The 19503-nt window shown below is 40.5% G+C and overlaps 1 protein-coding gene across 5 annotated transcripts in view; it reads left to right on the forward strand.

Moving 5' to 3' along the window:
- Window positions 1-15218, forward strand: part of zufsp (zinc finger containing ubiquitin peptidase 1) — a 17951-nt gene extending 2733 nt beyond the window's left edge. For 4 of the 5 annotated variants that reach the window (XM_058647598.1, XM_058647600.1, XM_058647599.1 and 1 more), the window contains exons 2-11: window positions 496-1018; window positions 1135-1236; window positions 2868-2972; window positions 3056-3165; window positions 4495-4663; window positions 7188-7376; window positions 9534-9699; window positions 11778-11938; window positions 14055-14275; window positions 15046-15217. In XM_058647598.1, coding sequence (XP_058503581.1) covers window positions 505-1018; window positions 1135-1236; window positions 2868-2972; window positions 3056-3165; window positions 4495-4663; window positions 7188-7376; window positions 9534-9699; window positions 11778-11938; window positions 14055-14275; window positions 15046-15093 — 1785 coding nt within the window. In that variant the 5' untranslated portion in view covers window positions 496-504 and the 3' untranslated portion in view covers window positions 15094-15217. Of the gene's footprint in view, window positions 1-495; window positions 1019-1134; window positions 1237-2867; window positions 2973-3055; window positions 3166-4494; window positions 4664-7187; window positions 7377-9533; window positions 9700-11777; window positions 11939-14054; window positions 14276-15045 lie in introns of all 5 variants that reach the window. The other variant, XM_058647602.1, reaches the window with a different exon arrangement.
- Window positions 15219-19503: the final 4285 nt, after the last annotated feature.

Below are 19503 nucleotides of genomic sequence, written 5' to 3' on the forward strand. Positions count from 1 at the left end.
CTGCCTGTGAAGGTTCAAACAGCTGGAGTTAATGCTCGCCAAACTGTTGGTGTTCTCCTAAATTAAACATTAAATTAAATCATAAATTGTTGTGAATGTCTCACACTATGCTGCTCTCTGCACCCACTAGCCACTTTATTAGGTATACTGGTTCATCCACCCATCCATCCATCTTCTACCGCTTTATCCTCCACTTGAGGGTCACATTGGTTCATGTCTTTGGTAATGCAAATATCAAATCAGAAAGTGCATTTAGTCATATAGCCATGGTCAGGAGAAGCTGCTGGAGTTCAAACATAGCAACATAAAGGAGAAGAAAGGTGTTGTAAGTGACTTTGAACCCAGCATAGTTGCTGGTACCAGATTAGCTGTCCTGAGTTAGTCAGGAATCTACTAGTTTATCTTAGTAATTAAAACAAACGTGAATATTTTTGGTATGAAAATAGTAATTAGTTGTGGCTGTGAGGTGTGAAAATGGCTTGTTTGTGTCTGCAGGCTGCAGCCATGCTGACCTGTGAAATCTGTGGTGAGGACATACTGCTGGAGGAGGACATGAAGACGCATCTCCTTCTCGACCATATGGAAAACAACATGCACTGTCCACTTTGTTCCTTGTCTGGAGTGTCATATGACGAACTCTGTTTCCACATCAGCTCTGCACATCCAGAGAAGCAGCAAGCGACGCAGTTTGCGGCTCAAGCTGCGTCCACAAACACTGGTTTAACCCCTCAGTCCTGTGATGCAGCCAGTGAAGTGACACGCGCTGGTGCCTCTGGTGTTACCACTGACTCAGTCCAACTTAAACACAACAGTGTACCTGAAGGTGGGCGTTTGTCCCTTGAGGACACTGGACCCCTCATTTCAACAACTGAAACCAGACAGGAGTCATTCTGTGAACGTTCCCAATCATCCAGGGCATTGGACAGAAGTGAGTCTGTCAGTCACTGTAATGGATCAGAGTGTGATGAACCCGGCCACAGCAAAGCCAAACAGAAGTGTCTATCTTCGTCAAGAAAAGGTGATTCAAATTTTGTTTTTCTTATTAGATTTGATTAGTTTTTTGGGGGTTTTAAACTATATAATATACACACCACACAACAACAAAACAAGGACCCACAAAAACATTTGTTACAGATAGGCTGTTCTCCTGCCCCATGTGTGCCCTGGTCTTCTGCAGCAGTGTTCTCCTGCAGGAGCATGTTGAGTTGCACCTGGAGGAGAGGAGCCCAGCTGAAGGTAACTTCTCTGTCTCTGAGATTTGCATCTTTGCCGCCATGTACAGAATGCGCACTTATAACTATTTTACCTGTTGTAATCAGCACCCTGCTAATCGGCAGGATCTCTTCAAATTCCCAAGCAACACAAACACGTTCCACAAATACCAGGGCAGTTAGCCACGGTCTGAAGAGACACAAGATTTCGTTGTCTTAAGGTTAAGATGCCCCCTGGGCTACATATGTACTTCCTGTGACTTTATTTGTTTATTGTCTGCACTGGAGGCATTTTCAGCAGTCAGCTGAAGTCACTTGGTTTTCTGTCTGTCAGAGATGCAGAGGAATGTCACATAGAACTGGTAAATTAACAGTAAATATAATAATCATTGCAGTATGAAATAACAGAAATGTTTTATGAATCAGAGGTAGAGCTGTCACGTTTTTACATACAACACTTGAGTAGGATGGACAGGGTTCCCATGGGTCCTTTAAATCCTTGAAAGTGCAAGAAATATGTTGATATTGAGCTAAATGTCTCCCTACGCTGATGTGCCCTTGTTTCTTACGACACCACTTACGGTTTCATGCGCCCTGCATTGCTTGATGCACATAGATTAGGCCGACGCAGAACAAATGTCAAGACAAACCAGGTCCCCTAACCCAAACCCATGTCTACGCACACACCAAAAGAATAAAGTGAATAATTACAAACATTTATATGCAAAAATGAACCGCAGTTGTAGGTTTGTGTTCCTACGTTCACAGCGTATATGGATAAAAACCTGTCCCGGGCTTCCATGGAATCAAAGCCAATGTAATTCTTGAGATTCTGGTGTGTCGTTGGTACTTTTACGTTTCTCAGACGTGATAATTTGTTGTACAGATGCTGACAACAGGGAACCCAGTCAGGTATAGCTGCTAACTGACCTGATGAGATTTGCTTACATAGTAATGATCATAGAAGTTCAAAGATCAGGGGTGATGATAATAAATAGATTAATAAATTTAGAGATGGACTAAAAAATAATTGGCTGATACTGATTTCTGATTATCCAAATGAGTGTGCGATTGGGAGTTTCTAAATATAATATGCACACATAATTTTAATAACCTCGCAACCTCAGAGCAGACAAATTCTGGATCTCTGGTGCCCCCATGATGGGGGCTTGGACCCCAGGTTGGGAACCATGGGTCTAACTGTTAATATGGAGATATAAAATAGGAAGCCTCACCGACATGACAAAACCTGATGCAAAACTGAAGCTATCGGGTGTCTTTCTCTGAGACAGATAACAAATATCACTGAAATCTGAGAACACTTAAATCATGAAGTTAAGTCATAGCAGCTACAATGCACAATTCAGCAGCTGATGTCAAAGCTGACTGCATTACGTACATGCGGTGCCAATAGTGAACCAACCTGAACCAACAGCTGACAGGGATAATGTATCTACAATTATTCATCAGCATGGAAAATGCTGGAAGGCTTCCATTATTTTTCTTCAGAGCACAGACTGTATGTTTTTTTTAGTGACGCAATGGTGTGTTTGACTGCGGTGGGTGTGCAAACTCGGCATAACTGTGTTTTTGCAGCACCATTCTCCAACTAGTTACATGACATACGTACGTTTTTGTTACTAATCTGCTTTGTAGGGGAGACGGGACCCGAATGCCCCATGTGCTCTGTTGTCTGCAGTGATGACATCTCTCTGCAGGAACACGTGGAGCTGCATTTAGACCACGACGCAGCTGGGACAGGTGGACACACTGTATTTTCATTCTCATGTTTACGAAACAGGTCTTAAAGCCTTCTAAGTTTTGGTTTCCTTGTGTTGCTGCAGGAAGTCCGGGTTCTGACCTGAAGCTGGCCAGGCAGCTGCAGCAGCAAGAGGAAGAGATCAGAAGGAGGCAGGAGGAGGCCCAGGAGGAGAAGGAATTCAAGAAGCTGCAGGTCTGGATTCTACATCGTTTAAACATCGTTAAACACCAGCCATTTAACCATGTAGTAAAACCAATGTTTTATTCACATTTGGAATCTCCATGGGGTGTAGTAATAAGTAGTATCTGCTACTGTTGTGGGTTAAAGAGGAGGAGGAGGATGCACAATGTTCGGGCCTATAATTTGAATATCTGCTCTGAGAGCCATGGGTGGAGCTGGAGCTGGAGCCAATCAACTTGTGTATCAAGTCAGTCAGACTGTAGTATGTGGGGTGGGGCCCCTTTAAACATTGCATTTTTGAACCTTAATTACAGCACCACACCCTGGCTTGTTGGTGTTGTATTCCTAATTAAAGCTGCAGTGTGCAACTTTAAGTGTTTTTAAGTGTCAGTTATATTCGATCCATTGTCAATTGTGTTCCCACAATGCTGATTAAGCCTATTACAGGGTTCCCACAGGTCCTTTAAAAAAAAAAAAAGAATAAAATATCAAGGTCCTTAAAGGTTAGACATGGGTCATTGAGAGCGTTTGAATGTTGTGCAAGAAAGGAAATAAGTTGATATTTAGGTTATTAAGACGCCACCTACTGTTTCATGCCCTGCATTGCTTGATGTACGTACGATAGGCCTACGCACAACAAACATAATTACCAGCGGTGTTGTGGACACTGTCCACTGTCTCTCTCCGCCATTGACGTGAGATTCCATGCAGATCAATGAGCGAGTAACGTTAAGTAAGAGAGAGCAAATGACGACGTGATGCCTGGGAAATGCAAAATTCCAAGATCTCTGGCTCACCAGAGAAAATTACAAAGACTGATTCTGACTAAGATCCCAAGGACAGTCACTTGGCCAGATGCAGAGCGTGCTGCAAATCAATAAAAGTGGAGGAGCTGGAAAGTGTCAGTGGTGAATTCTACTGCTCAAAACACCCAGTTGCTCAGTTTTCGTTGGGATAAATGTTTCTTACTCCTGCCTACACACAAACGCTGCCTCAGTCAGGTCTGATAGTAGAAGTTAGTTAATTAATCATCAACTATTTTGACCTACCTCATATTCTTTGCTGATTCACAACTTCGGCTCAATTGACTGACAAAAACATTTCGAGTTCTTTTTGAGCCTAACATCCAAAATGCTGGAGCAGCCGTATTTCATAATAAAAGCTGATGTTTTAATCACTATCTTTTGCACTTGACTTATGTTTGATCTGAACAGCCACGCTGTACTTTCTCTTGATTGCTCCACTGTCATGTGTGTACTGTCTGGAGCACAGTTTTCAGTGCTGCTCTTTTATCAGACTGCGGTCTGTTAACCTGGCCTGTTTGATATGTGGTCTGTGCAGAGGCAGTTTGGTGTGGACGGCAGCGGGGGCTACCGCAGACAGATGGAGAGGACCATGGAGAGAGCGGTTGCTAGTGGCCTCATGGCGCCTTCGGAGTTTCACTGCAAGAGGGCTGAGATGATGGAGTCTCTAGCCTCAGGTGTCGATGACGGCAGAACCAGAACTCGGGGTGCGTTTGTGCATGTCCTACAACCACCACTGCAAAATCACCATAGACAGACTGATGCTTTAAAGCAGTGATTCCCAAAGTGTGCACCACGGCGTGACCCGTGAAGGTACTGCAGGTGGGCCATGAAAGGTCATTAAATATGAATAAATAAATCCTTTTTTAATTTTAGGTTGTGTAATCAAGTTTTAAATGCTGTACAATATGCACAATAGATTTAAAGAAAATCTTACAAAGCCATAGTATTTAAATGATGTGACATTTTCTGCCAGGTACTGAGTTTTTATATCCCCATGTTTACATAAAATAATAGTATATATGGGAATTATTGATCCTAGTTTGGGAATTGCTGCTTTAAAGGAATAAAACACGTTTTTCTGTAGATGTATCTATTCCACTTTTACAGATGCCAGCCTCTAATTTTCAGCTGATAACCTCAATAGCCCTGTTCTGAAAGACATTCTAATATGAGTAGGGAGTTTTTAACGCATGATTCTTTTGCTCAAATGAAGCCAAAGACAAGACTACAGGGTAGTATTAATATCTTTGTGGTTTCTATTGTCATTGTTGGTTGTCAGAGGTGTTTATTTGTACCCTGCAATAAGAGAGCTGTCATGGCCCAATTAAACGGTTATCAACACTGCTGAGTTTATGTTCCTGCCCGTCTCTCAGATTCCCAGAATTTGTCAACTCCCTGTTACAGTCCACAGCTTTATCCTGAACCAGTTCTTCAGCATTCCCTCACCTTTAACAAAATGTTCCTTTCATTGATCTCTGTCACTGAAATACATGCGCTCCTGTGTGTGTGTGTGTGTGTGTGTGTGTTAGTTAATCCACCTAATGTTTTATTCAGGTGCTTTTCAAAATACTCTGTGTTCTGCACACCATATTATATAATAGGGGAATGACTGACGCACAGGATAAATGGTTCAGTGTGGGCAAAATGTCAATCTGTGCTGTCTTTGTTATGGTAAGAGTCGGCAGGTAAAAGCAGGTTGACTTAGTGTGCATGACGCTTAAAAAGGTGGTGGCTTACAGTTGAATTTTTGACTTCAAAAGCAAGATTATGCAGCTTTTTTTCACTTCATTTGGTCCAGTGTGGAAAATTTGGTGGAATTACCAATAGAAATTACCGGAAAACTGACAAAAAAATTGACTCCATAAAAAGTTTGAGGTTCACTGAGTTAGACCAATGTGTTGGCACAGTGGGGTACCCTTGATGCCCTGATGCCGATATACCTTAAGACTCCCTTTGACATCACACGGTGTTGACCAATCAGATATGGGGGAGCTGCTGATCAGATTCTAAATTCAAAGAGTCAGGTTGTAACACTATCAGTGTATTTGTACTTTGAAGTGAAACATGTTGCCATTTGAGAGAGAATATTTGACCTGTGCCCAGTTTTGCTGATGATGCAGTCATTTCTATTTGAACTGTATGTCACAAGTCATTTGCCAGTTTCAGTTCCTGGTTGTTTATTACTACTGAAGCTTGGAGGAGTGCATACATGTGTTTTCATGCCTATTTCCATGTTTCCCAAGCATGGATTTTCTAATAATAATGACAATGGTATCTTTACATGGCTGACAAATTACTCATGAAAGGCTGTCCAAACTTTATTGTGTATTGCTGGATAAGCACTTCAACAGGCAGTTGGAATGTTTTTGTGTTTTTAGGTGGGAGTGTTGGTACATGTCCTGAGCTGAAGCACTTGGTTTACCAACTAATTATGGTCTTTGTGTCTAGTAATTATGGATTAATGTCACATTTTTATGAGAGCTGTGGTAAAGAACAGATAAAATAGAGCAATTAAAACGTAAAACAAGTAAATAAACTATTGGAGACAGGGTGATGTATGCCAGTCTAGAACTGGGGCTTATTATTTAAGCAGCATAATCATCAGTCATAGAGAATTAGATTAAACACATCATGCTACTATAATTTAATGTTGCTGCTTCACTGAGACACACCTTGCCCAGTCTTCACTTTCATGACTAATCAATAAAATACATCTGTGTGATGTAACATCATGTAATCAATTTATCTCCACTTCTTTGTTACGTTCTTTGTTAAGTTTGTAGCTGTGAATGACAGGTCAGTATTACTTAAAAAGAGAGCAGCCCCCAGCACTCAGCAAATGAGCAAATACCAAGAGAAAAGTGCTGAAAAGAATTGTGTGGCAGCCGTTCTTTTCTATGCAGATGATGCACTCCACTTCACAATCACCCCAATCATTCTAGAGTAATAACCCTCTTTTTTAGACTTGTGTTACTTTAATTGTCTGCTAAAAATTGCTGGGTTTTTTTCCATATCATAATATTCTGTGTACCGTGCAACTATATCCCAGAAAGACGCAATATTGCAACGTTGGTTTAATCAAACGGATCAAACAATTTTAGCAGTGATGGACTGATGTCTGTGTGCTGATCACATTCTGATCTGATGGTTTCCACTCGAGATGACCTGCTGCTGGAATGTACTAAGCTGAACTTGTCTAACGTGCCCTCTTGTCTCCTCTGTGTCAAGGTGTGGTCAGAGCATTATATGAATACTACCAGACTGAATGCAGAGACTGTGCTCATGTGTGGCTGAGTGCGGACACGGACCACTACTGCTCCTCAGAGGGGGATAAAGGCTGGGGCTGTGGATACAGAAACATCCAGATGCTCCTCTCTTCTCTACACAACATAGACACATTTTCTCCTGTCCTTCAAGGTGTGCAACCACACTACACAACATCTGACCTGAAATAAGCCTTTTCTGGCCAGCACATTAGTCTGAGGTAGAACAAAGATATCATTAAAACAGAATAATCTTGGTCGGTGGTCAAATCATCATTTCCAGGATTGAAAACACTGATCAACCTTTTCTGACATTTTATGGACCAAACTGATAATTGAGATTTTGAAAATAATTGTTAGTTGCAGCCCTACACACGTCACATAGGGTACTTCCATGTTGTTGGTCAAAGGTTAGGAAGACCTCACTCCTGTGAATGGAATAAACCAGTCAACCGAAGAACACAATGACTGGTTCATCAGAATTTAGTGGACTGAGGTATAATTTTCTTCTTTACATAAGGCAGCTTACGCAAACCATTGGTCTGGTGTGGAACAATGTAAATGGACCGTTCTGGTCTCTGGTTCGATTCTGGTTTCTTCTTCATATCTCTGCTTAACGATAGCCAACATTTGTATTCAAATTCAAAAGAATAGTATCGATCTAATATGCCGAATATCTGTAGATCTCAGTGTACAGCCTACGGGAAATTATCATTATTGGAAGAAGAAGACCTCAGTGTCACCTTGTCAAACTCTTTTTTTTGCCAGGAATGCCTGTAGAGGAAACCTTTACGCAGTTTTGCTCAGATGTTACCTCAGATTCAGAGATGAATTGATTAGATTTTTGTGGCTGTACAGATCAAAGGTCACTGTGACTACACAAACATGTTTTTAACCATTCTGCTGAGATGACTGGCAGAGGCTTACGAGCAGTAATTTGAGTTGTTTTCAGGAGCAGGGCAGCATTGATGTTCTGTCACACAAAAGCGTGATGATCCTCACTTAGCTGTCCTCGTCTACACTATAATGGACTAAGCTTCACCAACTGTCCTACTGTCAGAGCCAGTTACAGCTGCTATATAACAGCTATGTTGTTGTCTTTACTCTGTGAACTGAACTGTAGTTATAGGTCTTACAACAGAACAGACAAAGTCTATGACTTTGTTTTTGGTAAAACTAGGGCGTACACACGGTTGTGTGCCTTGGTCTAATGACACTATTGTTGTGGAGATCAGTGTCTCATCTGGTCTTCGGTGATTTGGTGTTGGCTGTAAAATAACCACACTATTAGGGCTGTGTGATCATGTTATGAGTTGACTCATACACTGTTTGAAGAACAAAGTTGGCATTCAACTTGGTCAGTAACATTAGAACTACCTTCCTGCTTGGTTAGAATTATGTCCTATCCAATTCAATTATTAAGCACTTTTAAAAACAACACGGTTGACCACAGTGCTGTACAGTCGCATTAAAATACATTGAAGGTGGTAACACGTATAAGACAATAAAACAAGTTGGTGTTTGAGGTGTTAACGCTCTCTGCCACCTTTCTGTAGCAAATGCAACAAAGCTCATCCACGTTGCTTAAAACTAGTTTTAACAGTTTGCAGTTTGAGCCAACAACAAATCACAACAAATCAATGGCTGCAATTGAATCGTCATATATGCTTTTTGTTCTGGGTCAATTCAAAAGAATGCAATAAATAAATGTCAGAAAGTATTCATATAATAGTGGTTATTACCATTTTCCTACCTTGTTGATGTAGTGTTGAGCTTTGCGCCAAACTCATCCATGATGCTCATACCTGTCATATATAGATAGGTGAAGCACCTCAGGAATGATCTAACCTTTGACAGATGGTGTCGCTAAAACTCTCCGCTTAGGTGCTATTAAACCACAGCTGGAGTGCGGGGCAGATGACAGTCATCGAAAGAGAACTTGCTGCGCAAATGATGGTGGTAAAGAAAATGGAAGTAGCGACGGAAAGCCAACATTTCTGCTTAGTCTTTTAAAGTTTTAATAAAATTTGAAAACAATTGTGATAGTCCGAGAGATTGCCGTTAGGATCCAGAAGTTTCCACTGTAGCTGAATGTTACTGTCTCTGCAACATACACACACACACCTCTTTCACTGAAGCCTCTCAGCCATGTAAAGTAACTGAAATGTTGTAATAGAAATAGTAGAAATTAACTATGTCTGACAGCCTGATTACCAGCTTAAGAACCTTGAGAATGTGTATTGCTGTAATGTAACTTTCCTAACCCGTCCACATTGTAGTTACTTTTATTTACTCTCTCCTTCCTTTGCAGATAGAGCTGTGCCAAGTATCCCTCAGGTGCAAAGTATGATTGAGGAGGCTTGGAAAGAAGGTTTGGATCCACAAGGTGCGTCCCACTTCAACCAGCAGCTGCAGGGAACACGAGCCTGGATCGGAGCCACAGAGATCTACTGTCTCCTCACCTCATTGGGGATCAGGTGAGCCGCATGAGACTCTTAATGGTTCACCTTAACGTGAAGAGTCAGGCTTTTACAGTGACTTACATCAGATATGTGAAGCCTCACATCATTTTCAAATTATTTTTTTTTCTGCTGTTAACAGAGTTTCTCCCTCTACTTCACTCTGACATGTCTGCATTCCTCCACCAGTCATGGATCAGTTATGGGCTGTTCCTGATGGGCGTGTCAGTGAGATACATAGCGTGACGTCATAACGATACAACAACATACCTCCAAGCGATATTATACCAGTCGCAAGGGAGTGAAGTTTTTCTGTTGTCCAATCAGCTAACTGTCATGGGTGGAGCTGGTCTAGATCGTCCCTGACAGTACTGTACCATTTCACTCTGGTATCCTAAGGGAGGGGTGCCAAAATTGCCAAAAAAGTTATTTTAGTACTATTCCTAAATAAAAATATGTACCATACTGTACCAAACCCTTCCACTTGCTGGAAACACGCCATATAGGAAAATAAACTTCTCACTTGATCTATAACATCAAATAGGGGCCTGGTGCCAGGCAAATCGCATACCTGAAGGCTTCAGAGCGCAAGCTGCGATTCTTATGGGTGACATGACAACCAGTTGCCAGTTTATTCATGTATTATATTTCTGTTATTCCCTGTTGACAATTGTGTTCCCTGTTAGATGGTGGAGATGAGGCTTAAAGTCATGTGTGAGAAAAGCAAATAGAAGTAGATGATGTTGGCAGGACATTTTGCACATTTGCCTGTGGCATATTCTTGGAACAGCCAATAAGTCAACCCCACTGCAAGGTGTCTGTAATGCCAACAGCAGAAGTTTGTTTTGGCATTATTTATTGTGGTGATCCACACAGGAGAACAAATGATCACGATGATCGTGCCAATTGTCACACCACCATGACTCTACGCTTGAATTGAGTAGTAATAATATACACAGTCCTTATTACAAAACAAGGCCCAACAATCATCAAAACAACATGGTGATGTTAGACCCTGAAACCATTATTGTGGATGATAAAGTAGGGTTTGTCCTTTTTAATGATGCTGTACAGAGGTCATGTGTCGGAGTCATGTTGAGGTAGTGCAACCAAAGTGGATAATACCGTCTGTCAGTCACACAACAGTGTACTCATACGGTACTGTGCAAACATCTCAAGGTACCACCAGCTTTGTTGTTTTTATAGCAGTCAAAGTCTGCGATCTTTGGCATTTAGACTGGAATGATGTCACTGTAAGTTGGTCTTGTATATTAGCAAGCCGTCAATGAGTTTAACTTATACAATGTGTATGTGATGCTCAAGCATGTCTTAAATAAACCTGGCGTAATAGACCTTTTTTCACATCAGACATGAGACAAACCCAGGTTTTTAATATGAATTAAGGTTCCACTCCAGTTTTAAGGGAGTGTAATGGCAGGTTACACAATATACTTGACACTAACCTGTAAAGCAGTTTTTTCCTGGACAAAAAAAAGAGTTATTTTAAAACTGCATACATGTTTCCCGTATTCTCTGGATGATTTGAAATAAAGTGATTGAGAAATAATTATACTCTATGGTTATTATAGCATTGCTAAAACAACACATTTAATGGTGTCCTAAGACTCTTGCACAGCACAGAAATGATTTACTATTTACTCCAAATGGGAAGATAATTTGAAGAAACTAGCATATAAGGACCATTATCTCCAGAGGAAAATGTATACTGGCTGATTTTAAATCTCTCAAAGGTCTTTTTATTGTTTATGGCCAGCGATTTAAAAAAAAAAAAAAAAAAAAAAAAAAAAAAAAAAAAAAAAAAAAAAACAAAGGAGCAATGTTTTTACAGGTAAAGGAACTTTAAAAAAGACGAGCCGGCAAAGAAGAAAATGCCAAAGCATAGTTAGCCTTGTCTGGGTTCACACCAAAACATTCATGAACATTTTAAATTGAATTGAATACAGGTCAAAAAGTATCATATTTTGTATTTATTTAAGTTGTAGTGTTCCAACTTTTTCTGTTGTGTATAGAAAACAGGTGACATTTTGTACCAGCTATCAGTGTAATACTTAGTCAGACTTGTTTTGTGTTTTCAGTGCCCACATCATCGACTTTCACCAACCAACGGGCCCGGGTGACACTCACCCCCGGCTGTTTGAGTGGATCAAGCAGTACTACTGTCAGGCCAGCAGGGGCAGCAGACTGCCTCCCAGACTGGTGCAGACCTCACTGCCTCCAATTTACCTGCAGCACCAAGGTATCATGCACTGGTTGACATGTTCTGTGTTCCTTTAAAGTGATAGTTTGGTTTTTTTGAATGGCAGTTACACATTGTCACTGTCTGACATACAACTGACTGAAAGAATGCAAAAGAGAGGAGGACATCAGAAAAAAACTGATTTTAATCACTTAACACAAGGCTCACCCAACGTGAGTACTCGGTTAGAGGTTGCCCTTCCCATCTTAAGCTGTGTCAGCACACATAGGTCTTGAATTTGAAGGAATTGGTCCTGAAAAGTCCTTGAATTGGATGTCAACCAAGGTGTTGGAACCCTGATGACATTGTTCAATCAGTTTTAACAACATGATAACAAGTTTAATTCAGAACAGGGGATTTAATAATTCCACCCATAAATCATTAAACAACTGAAGCCCTACTTCTCAAGCCAAAAATCACAAGTTTTCCTCAAGTTGTTCAGCCCTCGTATGAATGTGTGACTGAATAATTATGGACACGATGATGCAAAACTACCAATTAGCTTTTATTCTCTCCCTCCACACAACTACTGCTCTCTCTGCCCTGGTTCTTTTGCAAACAGTTGTGAAAAAGCTTTTGAAGACACGGTGCAGCATTGTCGCAACCAGGTAATCAGGTTTGTGTTCTTCAAACTTCTCTAATCTGTCCACCTGATATCAGGGTTCAGGTTTCCTGCTCACTCTGTTTTAAACTGAAAATGCAGTCGATGCAGGAGTCTGGTTACTGGAGAGTATGTAAACGTTGAGCGCTCAGGAGTCGGGCTTATTGTACATTTTCCACACTCATGTTTGTTCGTGCTGATGTTGTGAAAACCACTCACAACTCTAGTCCTATAATACGTCGCTTCTTTATTTCATCTCCTGGCAGGTCTTAAGTTTAAAAGTGGTGTGGGCCAGGGTTTCTGCAGGATGGGGACAGAAACAGAAACTATGGTGCAAGCTCTGTAGTCCCTGTTGAGAGGGAGAGAAAACTGTATCAACCATAAGACCTAGATTTCTTTTTGCACAAATGGTGATAGAGAATTAAAGCACCGACGAAAGTTTCAGAGGGTGGATTCTGTTGTTCAAATAAACCAAGACATTCAGTAGTACAATCTTCACAATCTTATTTTTAATTCCGATCCCAATTTTGGCTTCTCACAAATGTGATTGAGGGATATGTGTGCTCCACCAGCAGAAAACTAAGCATACCAACAGCCACCTGAATAGCTCACCTTACAATGGGCCTGCATGTGCCAGTGACAGCTGCAGCTCTTTCTTTCACCATGCGGCTCCAAGTTTCCTCTATAAGGTGGGTGAGACAAATCTAGGTCACAGAGAGCACACTGTGTTTGTAATTACTCAAACGTCCACAGGGGGCGATAGAGGTTCCGCACTGCAACTTTAAATAGGATTATGTATGAAATTAAGTACATCCATGGTTCTCGAACCGTGAGCTTCCTCTGGTGGTTCCATTGTATCTATCAGGGTATGTGGTCAGAGTGGAGCTGTGTGTAGTGTATAGAAAATGAAAATAGTCTGTACAACAAATACAGATATTTTAATTAACAAATTAAGGCCAGCAACTCCTAGCTGAAGAAGAGGGAGTTACAGTGGAGAAAGCTATGCTAAGTTCAATACATGGACTTTATGCATTTTTCTCTCTATGCTGTGAATAAATCGAGAAATCCTGCACTTTTAAATGTTCACAGACATTATATCGCGATGTAGCGATATATATCCTGCGATTGCCACCCCTACTGTAGACGATGAATGAATGGCAATTGTATCAATGTTCAAATATCTAATAATGGTTAGACCTCTGTGACGACTACTGTGATTACCAGAAAATACAGAAAAAAGCCTCAAAGGATTTTTCCAAAGGTGTGTGTATTTCACTGTCAGTTTAATTTTATCACTGTTTTCAGGAAGAGGTGCCGGTTCTTCCAGACCTCCAAGCTACTGCTGTAAAAAGCACTAAACCAAGCTAAACACAAATGCAGATTAAAGTAACAAAAAAATGTGGATTGTAATGGGAGATGCCACCACAGTGGTCCTTTCTCCTTGCTTACTTCCAGATCTGGTTCTGGATTCATCTAACCATGTTATGAATTGAGCATTGTGATGTCCTTCTGCAGGTCACAGCCGCTCTGTAGTGGGCTTGGAGCAGAGGAAGAATGGTAGCCTGTGCCTCCTGGTTCTGGATCCTGGCTCGTCGGTGTCTGACACCAGGAAGCTTCTGAGCGGGGACACCATCGCTGCAGCCGTGCGCCATGTCAGGAAGTTCCCCAGCAGCCTGAAGCACAAGCAGTACCAGGTGGTGGCAGTGCAGGGGGTGTTGTCTGCTGAGGAGAAACGGGTAAGTGGGTGTGAACATGTATTAAGATCTTTGTGAGGTCCGATAAAAGACATTTTGAACTTTAAAGGGCCTTTTCAGGGTTAAGACCTGGTTTTAGGGTTAGGGTAAGGGTTAAATTAGGCTCTTAGTTGTATTGGTTAAGATTAGGGTAAGGGTCTCAGGAATGCATTATGTCTACGGTGTGTCCTTGCTAAGATATAAAAACAAGTTTAGTGTGTGTGTATATTCTTGTATGGGTATCTTTGTGAGGACCAGAAAACAGAAGACATTTTGACTGGCCTTCATGTCCTGTCATCCTTAAAGTGGTTTTAAAGGGTTTTAGGTTAGGTTAAGGGTTAAAGTTAGGCATTTAGTTGTGATGGTTAAGGCTAGGGTAAAGGGTGTGTGTGCATGTGTGTACACATGCATTACTATCTTTGTGAGGGACATTTTTTCTCTGGTCCTCACCACTTTAAAAGGCATTTTCATGGTTAAGACCTGCTTTTAGGTTTAGGCACGTAGGTTAAGAGGCTAGGGAATGCATTGTGTCTTTGATGTGTCCTCACTAAGATATTAAAAATAAGTTTGTTTGTGACAGTGAGTGACAGCCCTGCTGAGGCAGAGAATACAGTGTAGTGATGAAATCACATACTCTTGCAGAGGCTTGCAGTGTTCTTCCCTCACCCTCACTCACCCAATCCTCAAATACAAATCTGCAGAAGAGACTATGAATAAGTTAAAGTAAAACTTGTTATCTTTGTATCAGCACTCTTTGTTGTTTGTTTTCACAGATTAGCATCTTGAACTCCAGGACATTATGTGCTGAAAGGATCCCATGAACAGTAACGCACTTCTTTATCTCTTGTCTGTTTTTACTGTGAACGTTGTATTTTGTCACACCAGGAGCTGCTGAATGTAGATGTTTTAAAGTTTTTAGCTAATAAAGTTTAGTATTTTTCAATATTTAAAAAGTTTGCTGTCCAGTCATTGACAGTTTTCAGCTGAAGGTGTAATGTGCAACTTTCTGCACCGCGAGATCACACTGTTACACCGATAATGAAAACAGGACGTCACTCAGCATTAATGACTGAGCTAAAATAAACATAAATGGAACAATGAGTGATCTTAAGTTGGATGTAGCAGCTCAGATTTTTTGTGGTGTGTTCTATGGTGCGCACCAAACTTCCTCCACCAACATCACAAAGGTTTTTTTACTATAATTAAACATTAACCTTGAGGGGGGAGAATCAGCAGAGTGGCTCTTTCACACAGTAAATGTCACATGTGTCTTCAGTGTGTCTGCCGTTGTTAACTTGGCCTGAGCATGTGCTTCCACGAGATCATGTGTGTGGTGATTTGGTGCGTTTCAAAAATCAATTTACAGTCGGATGTTTTTAATGTGAGCGTGTCGGAGGCTAACTCAAGATAAGCAGTTTCCTGCGTGTGATGCTGTAGTCATTAACTTAGAACAGTGGTTCTCAAATGTTTTATGTGCCATCTGAGATAAGGAAGTATATCAATTTTATTTAGTATATAGCACCTTTCGCATATATATAAAATCACAAAGTGCTTCACAATAAAAACATAATAAAGTAATAAAAACAACCAAAGTACAGAAAACAATACGCTACAATACAACAGACAACTAAAAGCTTGTTTAAAAAGCGTGGACACAACGTAATAACAAGGACTTTGAAATGTCTTCTAGTAACCAGTGAAGGGATACTAAAGTATGGGAGATATATGTGCTCTTTTGCCCATGTGAGTTAAAAGTCTAGCTGCAGAGTTCTGGACAGTCTGCAGACAGTCAAGCTTCTTATTAAGACAAGAAGGAAGACAATTGCAATAGTCGAAGCAAGATGATTTGTATTTCAGCCTTTGATACGAGAGATCCGAGTTTGGAAATGTGTTTCTGATTCACTCAGGACATTTCTGAATCAAACACAGCACCACGATTTCTGAAGTTCAGCTCGACAGACAAGTCTAAGGAATCGATATACCACTCGATCAGCGGGAATTTACCATCGGGGGCAAAATGGTCGAGCAAGGAGGCAGATTTATTCCCAGATAACTGGCTCTCTCATCCTCCTCCTCCTCCTCCTCCTCTTCCTTCACACACTGGTATAGTGAAATTAGATTAAGATGGAGCGACACATAAGGTGACTAATTATTATTATTGATTATTATTTGTTATTTCACATACCCTGGTGTATACAGTAGAACGGTATTTCTGATTTCGTAGCTATTAATGCCTGTACTTGTGTGTTCTTAATTCATCACCCCCATTACCATAGTTATTTGCTGTAGTAGAATGTTACTGATGAAACTAGTTAATGGTCTCTGTCACTGTTTTTTTCCTAATTAGTTCATTTATCATGGAAGAAGAGGAGAATATGTCCAGTTTTGATCTAAACGTCCGAACAGTCTGTTTTTTTGTGTCAAGCAGAGGAACATGGTCACGGTGGAGGAAGTGAAACAGCAGCATGTTTGTGGAGTTTTTGCTTGAATAATGACTCAAAGGACTTCTTGTCACATTTGTTCAGTTATTTGTCCTGATAATTGAAGCTGTCGTGGGCAGGAATTGCATGAAAGAGTGTTGATTGTTTTGAGTTTATTTGGAAGGAAGTTAAAAATAAGCTTATTTCCCACAGGTCCTTAAAATCCTTCAAACATTTTGATCATCACCATAAATAGACATGGGTCATTGAAAATGGTCAAATTTTGTGCAAGAAAGAAGTTAAGTTGATATTTAGTTAAATGTATGGTCACAGTGATTCTCTCTATGTGTCTACTGTCAGACTGACAATCCGCTCGCAGTAAATATGGCTAGATGAAGTTGACTCGTGTGGCAGAACTGGCCATTTCCTTCTCGGAATGTAGTTGGGGTTATTTATTTTTTTGAAAAAGAAGTCATCAAGGGTCTGAAAAGTCACTAAGTTGACAACGCTGTTGTTTGGTCTGTTTGCTTTTGGGTAACTTTTATTTATACTTCCGTGTGGATGAAGACATTTCCTGAAACGATGCTGGAAATGTTTTAAAACGACAAAGGAAAAGCTTGTTCACGTTTCGTTCTGCATCCGTGTGGACATGGCCCATGTCTCTGCCAAAAGTACAAATGATTGGTTTATTTTACGGATACACAATAGTTTTAAATGTAACAACATTACAACGGTATTTATGGGTAATGTATTCAGTTCCTGCCAATCAATGCTCCAAAGTGTTACACAATCGACTTCAAGTACTTTCAGCGATAAATATTAAGAAAGTACAAGACTATATTAAATAAAAAAAAATAAAAAAACTATAAATGTTCCTCTGTGAGGTCAGTCGAAGACATGTTGTCCAAATTGCAGCGTGGGAGGTTTGTGGACATACAGTCCACTGCAGGATGATTGACTGTTGCTCCCTCAGAGTCCCAGTGCAGCTGAAGACGAAGAAGAAGAATGTGGAAAAAGTCGATGTCCAGATGTGCACAGTTGACGCTGCTGCCAGATGAGCCTCTGCTGACTTAAGTCAGGTGGATTCAACATCCCCTGTTTACATCCCCCGCAAATACAGGGAACAATTTTACACTAGACTGAAGCTCGGGTCTGAGAGAACGAGTCTGAGAGACATTTGACCAAAACCCGACAGGGGCCCCATTTTTATTATCTGAGCCCAACCCGACATCAAATCGGACATGCATCGTGTATTTTCTGTTGGAGCCAGACTCAGTCAGAGGAAGCTGAAGTGTACCGTACTGACTGTCACACAGGTGGTTTTTACCTTTATTTAAGGTGATGGAAAAACAGGAGGAGAGGAATAAGTTTGGTTTGTCGGTGTGTTGTGTGTGAACTCTAACTGTTGATAACTATTTACATAATCCATCCTTAACGGTTTATTTCTGTGGTGTCCCACATCGTGGCTTCTGTGTTACGTTCACTGTCCTGTCGTCCTGTCAGAAATGGCAACCACAACAAACAGGCTCTGCAAATTCACAGTTTACTTGGAGGCCCAAGTTGATTAGATTAGTCCTCAGCAACAAGACGGTGCTGACATGGTCAGAAACTCATATGCCACAAGCTTACTTACCAAAGCTTTATAAACCTCAAAGGAAAGTGAATTTAAGAGGAATGGTGTTTTCTTAACTTTTTAAAGAAGGTCCAACATTTTAAAGATTGAAAAAGTTAAAATCCAAAACCAACTCCACATGTGGTTTGAACCAGCTTTGGAAAAATCGGATCTCATGTGGTTTTTTTTGGCCATTCAGACTGACCAAAAAAAATCTAGACACAATCTGGATATGCTGGACACCTTCAGACGACTCACTGAGCCACCGTCGCTCAATTCTAACTCTTCACTTTTTAAATACTTTTACTTCTTAAACTTAAGTTCATGTTATATCAGATAATTACTTTTGATATTTACAGTACAGTTAATGTCACATACTTTAGGAATTTCACTCAAGTAATATTGTAAAACCATACACACATGTGTATATATATATAGATATATACACATCATATTCTGGTGAGAAACTTGTACTTTTACTCAACTATCCTGTCAGTCAATGAATATTACTTTACATAGTAGTGTCCTAATGCGAACTCGCGTTCCTCTGTGAGTTGTTATTCAGCATCTGTTTTTGTAGTCGGTCTGCCTGTTGCGTTGAAGTACCACTGAAACAGCTGGATCCTGGATATACAGTAAATACGCTGCGTCTAAGCACAGTTCCTTCAATACTTCCTCGCCAAAATCCTCACCTGTTTACACTCTCAGCTCAGTGTACGGTACAATGGAAATATGTGAAATAATAAATAAATAAAGAATAATACATAAGACATAAAGAATCATAGTAAAATCTTTAAACACAAGTTGGCCAAATGAGGTTAAAGGGTTGTCTTTCTGTAGGCATTTGTGATATAAATGAATTAATTTAGATAATTCATTATTTTGTAGTTTACGTGACTAACGGACAGTTTGCATTTTTACACAAACTTATAAAAAGGCAAACTTAATTCCAACTTTTCCCCTAAATGACTCATTTATACAGCAGACAACTACAATAGCCCTAGAGCCACGGTTCTCAAACTGTGGTACGTGTACCACCGGTGGTACGCAAGCTTCCTTTTGGTGGTACTTTTGAAATACTAAAGATATTTATTTTCAACCCGCAGAGTATTAGAACGCAGAGTATTTTGGCTGCTTTTTACCATGGCTATGTTTAAACGTACAGTACACACAGAGGCTATAAGAATGTGCAACATAGA

This window comes from Solea solea, chromosome 13 (assembly GCF_958295425.1).
Source record: "Solea solea chromosome 13, fSolSol10.1, whole genome shotgun sequence".
NCBI lineage: Eukaryota > Metazoa > Chordata > Actinopteri > Pleuronectiformes > Soleidae > Solea > Solea solea.